General features: G+C 38.2%; 1 protein-coding gene across 1 annotated transcript; it reads right to left on the reverse strand.

The window, feature by feature from the left end:
- Positions 1-1,127: 1,127 nt before the first annotated feature.
- Positions 1,128-7,687, reverse strand: LOC107915215 (glucan endo-1,3-beta-glucosidase 14). Its single transcript, XM_041103210.1, has 3 exons — positions 7,477-7,687; positions 6,366-7,364; positions 1,128-1,261 (listed from the first exon to the last, which is right to left on the reverse strand). The coding sequence occupies exons 1-3, from the start codon at positions 7,685-7,687 to the stop codon at positions 1,188-1,190; spliced, it is 1,284 nt and encodes a 427-aa protein (XP_040959144.1). The 3' UTR covers positions 1,128-1,187.
- Between the last annotated feature and the right edge of the window lie 1,099 nt (positions 7,688-8,786).

The following is an 8,786-nucleotide window of genomic DNA, read 5'->3' on the forward strand; positions in this document are numbered from 1 at the left end:
TAGAAAATAATATATATATAATCCTTCTCTTGAATGGCGAAGATAATTCTTCTACAACGTCTAGAACAACTACAATAAAAAAGAAAGAAAATATATAGCTTCTCTTTTTCTTGAATCAGCTCTATTAATCTTCAACATGACGAATGAGTATCAACACAATTCACAAAAAGAGTATGTTTTGAAATTATACCCATTTTGATCATAATGGTCGATTTGATCCATTGTTGAACTTGGTATCTTCAAAATATGTTGTTCATGAAATAACCATATAAGCTTGGTAGGGTTCTTTCTTTTTTATCCAGACCAAAATGTAATATTTACATGCTGTCACCATTTTTGCTTAATGTTGCCTTAGTAAAACTTGGAAAGCTAGCAAATACACAAACATCCAATACACCAAGCTTTGATATCCCGTTTTTGCTGCCTGTAAAACACAATAAATGCCATTTAAAAAGAAATGCAATAATAATTATAAGAAGAAGTTTATATTATATTGAAGCAACAATTTTATATTATATTATATTATTGAGTTAATGTGACAATGCATGCGAAGTTTAACTTCGTATATCAATGTAGGCCAAATGGATTTAAAAAAAAAAACTCGCATCTTTTAATAAACTATCCAAATTTGCTTATGTGGCATTGTTTTTCTAATCATGATATTTGTTTTCCAAATTTCTTTTTAAAAGGAAACAGGGAAAAAATTGTTTTTAAACTTATATATTTAAAAATGACCTTAGGGAAATTTTAGGTAAGCAAATTGCTTGATGATTGGACTTTACTAATAGATGCAACGATATTATAGGCTTTAAATCTATAAAAAAAAGGTTAAATTAATCTCTATCAAAGAGTAAAATAGTCTTTTCTATTAAAAATTTTATTTATTTATACTGTTAAAAATAACGTAATTAATAGAATAATTAGACAATAACAGTGGCATGCCATATGTATATTATGTTGAAGTACAGGGATAAATTTTTAACCGTAGAAATAAAAAAAATTTTAATATAATGGTTAGTTTACTTTTTTATTCAATATACATGGATTAATTTATCTATTTTTTTAATATAGAGAGCAAAATGCAAACCAATTCTTATTATCTCATACGGTATTAAATCACACATTTTTTAAAAACAATTACTTGCGTCACTTTGCATATTTCTACAATTATACCGCTATAATTACAGCTATGATTTTACCTTATCCGCAGAGGACGTAAGGAAAATGGAAGCAGATGATGAAGATGACGATGTTGATGAAGTTGTTGTTGCGTAAAGGATCGATTCGAGAACTCCGATATGACTACAAGTAAATTGACCGGAACGAAAAATAAAGTGAACACAAGGATTTACGTGGTTCGGCTTTAATGCCTACGTCCACGGGCAGAGGCGAAAAGAAATTTCACTATAACAAGATGAAGATTACAAGTGTTTTACACTCAAGACACAACCCGAGAACCTCACAACTCTCAACCCCTATAGAAAACCCGAAAGCTAAAATCCTAGCTTTCAAAGAACAAGCTTTGCTCTCTCTTGGTTTGGGATGATGAATATGGCTAATGAACCTCTCTATTTATAAGAGAGTTCAAGGACATAATTGTCCAAAACTTTGGCAAAGATTTGTGGTTGAAAATGGACACCAACAACCATCCACTAATCCACTACCACCAACAACCCACTACCAACAACAACAATCCACTACCAATTTTAAGCCATTTCTTAACAAATCTCCACCTTGGCTTGAAATTTACCAAGCTGAACATCATAGTGAATTCCTCGAACTGGATCACCTCTTCCAAAACGCCTCTCTGGCGCTAATCAATCCCGAATACCTATCAAGTCCAAGCAATGCTTGAACTTATATGCAGGGATCACCTTAGTTAACATATCTGCAGGATTCTTCTCGGTAGCAACCTTGCTGATAACAATGTCACCTTGCGTAACATGTTCCCGAACAAAATGATATCTGACATCAATGTGTTTGGTCCGTTCATGAAACATCTGATTTTTAGTCAGATGTATGGCACTCTGGCTATCGCAAAATACAACAGTGAAATCCTGTTGTAAACCCAAACTGCTTACTAGACCTTTCATCCACAATGCTTCTTTCACTGCTTCTGCTAACGCCATATATTCCGCCTCAGTCGTAGATAAGGCTACGGTAGACTGTAACACAGCTTTCCAACTAATGGCTCCTCCAGAATAAGTGAAAACATAACCCGTCAGAGATCTTCTTTTGTCCAGATCTCCAGCATAATCAGAGTCCACATAGCCCGTGACACTGCTAGTGCAGTCACTCTGATCATATACCAAGCATAAATCTGCAGAACCTCTCAAGTACCTGAGAATCCATTTCACGGCCTGCCAGTGTTCCTTGCCAGGACAACTCATGTATCTGCTGACCACACTAACTGCATGTGAAATGTCTGGACGAGTGCAAACCATTGCATACATCACGCTTCCAACTGCACTCGAGTATGGAATGTGAGACATTTGCTGCTTTTCTTCATCAGATTGTGGTGACAACTCTGCAGAGAGTTTGAAATGTGGTGCCAACGGAGTACTCACAGTTTTCGCTTTATCCATGCCGAAGCGTTGAAGAACCTTTTCAATGTAGTTCTTCTGCGACACACGAAGCTTGCCCGCCTTGCGATCTCTGTGAATATCCATGCCCAAAATTTTCTTGGCAGCACCCAGATCCTTCATCTCGAACTCACCACTCAACTGCGACTTTAACTTGTTGATTTCCGACATGTTTTTGGAAGCAATTAACATGTCATCAACATACAGCAACAAATAAATGTGCGAACCATCTGAGAGCTTCCGATGATAGACACAAGCATCATAGTCACATCTTGTGTAACCATGCTGAATCATGAAGCTATCAAACCGCTTGTACCACTGCCTTGGGGATTGTTTCAATCCATATAAAGACTTCTTTAATAGACAGACATGGTCTTCTTTACCAGGAACTGTAAAACCCTCTGGTTGACGCATGTAGATTGTTTCCTCGAGCTCACCATGCAAGAACGCCGTTTTTACGTCAAGCTGCTCAAGTTCTAGATCAGACTTGGCCACCATGGCAAGTAATACACGAATGGAAGAATGCTTTACGACTGGGGAGAAAACTTCATTGTAGTCAATCCCCTCTTTCTGAGTGAAGCCTTTAGCAACCAATCGTGCCTTGAATCTAGTTGCTTCAACCCCTAGGATGCCTTCCTTTTTCTTGAAGACCCATTTGCAACCAACTATCTTCTGGTTACTTGGCGGCTTAACCAACTCCCAAGTATGGTTCTTGTGAAGAGATTCTATCTCCTCACTCATAGCAATTGCCCACTGTGCCGACTCATCACACGTGACAGCCTCATTATAACTGGAAGGTTCTATACCAATGGACTCCGCCACACTGAGCGCGAAAGACACCAGATTAGCGTAACGCGGATTTGGTTTGATTTGTCTCTTCGTTCTTCCAGTGGCAATGCTATATGGTTTTTCTTGAGGTGACTCATCTTCATCGGAATCTTGCACCTCAACTTGATCATCCTGGACTGAAGTACCTTCCGTAGGAATTGGAGCGTCCACCTGACACTCCACCTGCTTCTCAACACCGTGATCTCCCATTCTATCTGACTCCTCCTTTTCCCGGGAATTTGTGGTGGATCGAAGCATGGATGACTCATCAAAAGTCACATCTCTGCTGATGATGAACTTGGACGAAACCGGATCAGGACACCACAACCTGTATCCTTTCACCCCTTGGCCGTATCCAAGAAATATGCATTTCTTCGCCCTCGGTTTGAGTTTTCCCTCATTTACATGAGCATACGCAGGGCAGCCAAACACTCTTAAACCAGAGTAATCAGCAGGAGAACCAGACCATACTTCCTCAGGAGTCTTCAGCTCAATAGCTGTTGACGGAGATCTGTTAACCAAATAACAAGCAGTATTAACAGCTTCAGCCCAAAATTCTTCACCGAGCCCAGCATTTGATCGCATGCAACGAGCTCGCTCCAAGAGAGTTCTATTCATGCGTTCTGCAACTCCATTTTGTTGTGGTGTTCGACGAACAGTGCGGTGTCTCACTATTCCTTCATTTTTGCAGAACTCATTGAATTCACCTGAGCAAAACTCCAAGCCATTATCCGTCCGGAATCGCTTGATCTTCTTTCCTGTTTGATTTTCGATCAAAGCTTTAAATTGCTTGAAGTTGATGAGAACCTCATACTTGCTCTTCAGAAAATACACCCAAACCTTTCTCGAGTAATCATCGATAAAGGTAAGCAGATATCTGTAACCACCTTTAGAAATTGTCGGAGAAGGCCCCCAAAGGTCAGAATGGAAGTAATCCACTGTGCCTTTTGTCTTGTGAATCCCAGTGCTGAACTTTACCCGAGTCTGCTTACCGAAGACGCAGTGCTCACAGAAATTCAACTTTCCTGTACACTGCCCAGACAATAATCCTCGTTTGCTTAGCACCGATAAGCCTCTCTCGCTCATATGCCCGAGCCGCATATGCCATAACTTCGTGGTGTCAGAATCTAGATCATCTGATGATGACACTCCCGCAACACCTGTAACCGAGGAACCATCGAGGAAGTAAAGGCCCCGCTCCAAATTACCACGTATCACAGTCAAAGCACCCGAGAATACCTTGAGAACTCCACCTTCAGCAGAGTACCGAAAGCCTTTCTTGTCCAACGTACTCAAAGAGATCAAATTTTTCTTCATTTCTGGAATGTGCCGAACATCAGTTAGAGTTCTAACAATACCGTCAAACATCTTTATACGAACTGTGCCAATCCCCATGACTTGACATGCGTGGTCATTTCCCATTAGTACTGAACCAGAATGCTTCTCGTATGTTGAGAATGCATCTTTCGAAGTACTTATATGAAATGTAGCTCCCGTATCAAGAATCCATCTCCCACCAGCGTAAGAGTCGGATACTGCAAGAACGATCTCGGCATCACTTGAAGAATCTGCATCAGCTACATTCGCACGATCATTTTGTTGCTCCTGTGATTCTGATTTCTCCTTCCTTTTCGGACAATCTACCTTCATGTGCCCGTACTTCTTACAGTAGTAGCACTGTATTCTCTTCTTGGACTGCGATCTAGGATGGCTTTTACTTGAACTTCCACCCTTTGCCTTGGATCTTCCTCGAGCAACCAAGCCTTCGCCTTCATTGTTTTCGACCACCTTACCAGTGATTTTCTTCCTCAACTCACTGGAACTTAAGGCATTTTTCACCTCCTCTAGAGTCAGGTCATCACGACCGTACATCATTGTATCAACAAAATTCTCATACGAGGGAGGCAAAGAACACAAAACAATTATTGCTTGGTCCTCATCATCGATTTTGTTATCGATATTATTCAAATCCATGATAATGGAATTGAATTTATCCAGGTGCTGGGAAACAGGTGTACCTTCCTCCATCTTCAGGGCATAGAGTCTTTGCTTGAGGTAGAGCCGGTTCGTCAATGACTTCGTCATGTACTTGCTCTCTAACCGGAGCCACAAACCGGACGCGGTTTTCTCATCCGCTACTTCTCGTAGCACTTCATCTCCTAGACATAGCAGAATAGCACTATGTGCTCTTTCTAGCATGTCATCCTTTTGCTCTTCCGAAAGCGTGCTTGGTAATTTATCTTTACCAGACAATGCTTTTAGCAATCCTTGTTGAACCAGCACTGCCCGCATCTTGATGCGCCATAAACTGAAACTATTTTTCCCGGTAAATTTCTCGACATCATACTTAGTCGATGAAACACTTGTAGCCATAATTTGGAACCTTTGAATGAATGATAATATTTTCTTCCTGATGTGAAAGATCAGACAAAGCTGCAGTCACAGGGCAATTCAGAAAATATTATCACTCCTTCAACTACGCTCTGATACCAATTTGTTGCGTAAAGGATCGATTCGAGAACTCCGATATGACTACAAGTAAATTGACCGGAACGAAAAATAAAGTGAACACAAGGATTTACGTGGTTCGGCTTTAATGCCTACGTCCACGGGCAGAGGCGAAAAGAAATTTCACTATAACAAGATGAAGATTACAAGTGTTTTACACTCAAGACACAACCCGAGAACCTCACAACTCTCAACCCCTATAGAAAACCCGAAAGCTAAAATCCTAGCTTTCAAAGAACAAGCTTTGCTCTCTCTTGGTTTGGGATGATGAATATGGCTAATGAACCTCTCTATTTATAAGAGAGTTCAAGGACATAATTGTCCAAAACTTTGGCAAAGATTTGTGGTTGAAAATGGACACCAACAACCATCCACTAATCCACTACCACCAACAACCCACTACCAACAACAACAATCCACTACCAATTTTAAGCCATTTCTTAACAGTTGTGGACAAGGCAGAGAGTCCGACATTATAAGCAATGGTTCCATCAGGTTGAAACAGACCGTAGTTCCTTTCAGATGTCGGTCCAGGCTTCATATCTTCATTGAACAAAGCAAACAAGTACACTTCAAGCTTCGTGTTTGGTCTCAAAGGTGTCCCTTCATTACGCATCTGCCTTCTCAACAAATTCCTGTTATAAACAGCCGCATTCGCCGGAGTCGCTCCGGTTTCATCAGGGTCCCCTTTTGACGGCCAACCCGTCTCTGAAACCCGTACCTCGATCCCACTATAACCCAACCTAAACATGGCGTACACAACAGCATCTACTTGGGCGTACAACATGTTGTCGTAGTGTAGTTTAGTGTAAGGATCGACCATTCCTGGGTTTTTGTTGAGAAGAACATAGTCTAATGACACATTGTTTGGGGCACCTTTGTAAGCAAAATATGGGTAGGCATTGATCCAAAATGGGGAACCAGTGTTGGCCAAGAACTGAAGATACTGTGACATGGTAGCCGACACTTGGCTCTTGAAACTGCCAGCTGAAGGTGGGAAAGATTCTTGAAGAATTGCTAATGAATTGGGTGTTGAAACATGAATGTACTTGTCTAAGCCTAATTGAACTAAAGCACCATGGATACTAACCATGGCAGGGACAAGGTACCCGATTAACGACGTGTCGTCGTCGGTGAATACTTCGTTTCCGACGGAGATCTCGGTGATCTTAGTGGCCGGAAAATAAGGCTTGATGTGAGTAGTAACCCATTGAAGTGCTTGTTGAGGATCCATTACCACGGCAAGCATTTGGTTCTCAACCGTGACAATGAGCTCAACATTGGAGTTGGCAAATGTTGTAAGAATTTGAGGATTGGTGTCATAGATTTTTGCTTTTGTGATCTTAAGGGAACTCAACAGATCCAGAACCTTATCGGGTGGAGGCAAATTGCTGCCAACTTGACCATAGTTGATGCCTAAAGAAGCAACTGGTAAGAAACCATAATCTAAAAAAAAAAGAAAAAGAAAAAAAAAGACAAGAAATACATTAGATTAGAGACAACATGGCATTGGTATAGAAAAGAAGGAAATTAAAAGAAAAATAGAAACAGGGGGTACCTGAAAAACAGAGAGAAAGGAGAAGGAAAACATGGATCATCATGAAAATCCTTGTTGAAAGTGTTACTATGGAAGAATGAGAGGAATGTGACTTGTTTTTTTGAAGTTTCGCAGATGTCTCAGGTTTTCTTGTTTGGTTTTTTGTTTGTTTGTTTTTTTTTGTTACTGCCTTAAATGGGTTTTTAAAACACTTGGTTTGGTTTTTTGGCATGTCCTTTATTTAAAAAAAGATTATTTCGGCTTTGGAGTTGGACTAGATTGTCTCTTTCCAACGCACGCCAACTTCTCCAAATTTTCTTACGGGGTTTACTATTATTATGACTTAATTGCCCCTACCACTTGCTTCACACAAAAGGAAACCCATAATCCCACTAATCATGATTAATTAATTAAATATATTACTTTCTACCATATCCTTTTTAATTAGTAGTAGATTATGTTTATGTAACAATTTTAAAAAATAAAGGAATAATATTAAATTTAACCTTCAACTTTTATATTTTTATCAATTTGGTTCTTTTTTTAGTTATATTTAGCCTTAAACTTTTTTTCTTAAAAAGTATCATCAACCTTTCAAATAAAGTTGAATTGTTGTTGTTTTTAACGAGAATAATGACTAAAATATTAAATTTTTAAAAATGGTAGCCCGCTTAGCAATCCATATGTACTTCATGCTATTTTTTTGAATTTTTAAAATTTTAAATTTATTTATTGGCATGACAAGATAAATATTACCATATCAACATGACGTATACGTGAAGTGCCATGTAAGTTGTCACACCAATATTATAAAAAAATAATGTTTTAGTCTGTATTTTCCTTTAAAAAGATGTAAATTTTAAGGCCTAAATTTAATATTATGCCAAAAAATTGATATAAAACAAATATGAGTTTGGATGAAATGATAAAATTAATGTAGTAAATACCATAATGTTTAGGGTTCAATTCTCATAATTTTCTTTATGTGTATGTTTTTTCCCCTATATTTATCAAAATATAAAACGATTAAAATAATATTCTTTTAAGTGAACGATTTAATATAATATAAATAATTTAATTTTTTTATGTTCTTTTAACTTTCGAAAAACATAGAAAAGATACGTTAATTAAAAGAAATGAAGAAGGGAGGAAAACAGAGGGAGAAGCAGAAGAGAATGGAAAATAAAGAAAAAAAAAGAAAGTTAAAAGAACATAAAAGAAAAAATTTAAATTGCTCAAAATGAAAAAATATAGGGACCAATTATAGAATTTAACTTAAAATTTTCGTTTAAAATGATAATTTAACGTGCCACTCCAGCTTATCGTTACAT

The sequence above is a fragment of the Gossypium hirsutum genome, chromosome D10, assembly GCF_007990345.1.
Source record: "Gossypium hirsutum isolate 1008001.06 chromosome D10, Gossypium_hirsutum_v2.1, whole genome shotgun sequence".
Classification (NCBI taxonomy): Eukaryota; Viridiplantae; Streptophyta; class Magnoliopsida; order Malvales; family Malvaceae; genus Gossypium; species Gossypium hirsutum.

Coding starts and splice junctions, on each gene's coding strand:
- LOC107915215 (XM_041103210.1), bottom strand. CDS start 7,687: ATGCCAAAAAACCAAACCAAGTGTTTTAAAAACCCATTTAAGGCAGTA. Junction 7,365..7,476: donor CCTTTCTCTCTGTTTTTCAG/GTACCCCCTGTT, acceptor TTTTTTTTTTAG/ATTATGGTTTCTTACCAGTT. Junction 1,262..6,365: donor ACTCTCTGCCTTGTCCACAA/CTGTTAAGAAAT, acceptor ACGCAACAACAA/CTTCATCAACATCGTCATCT.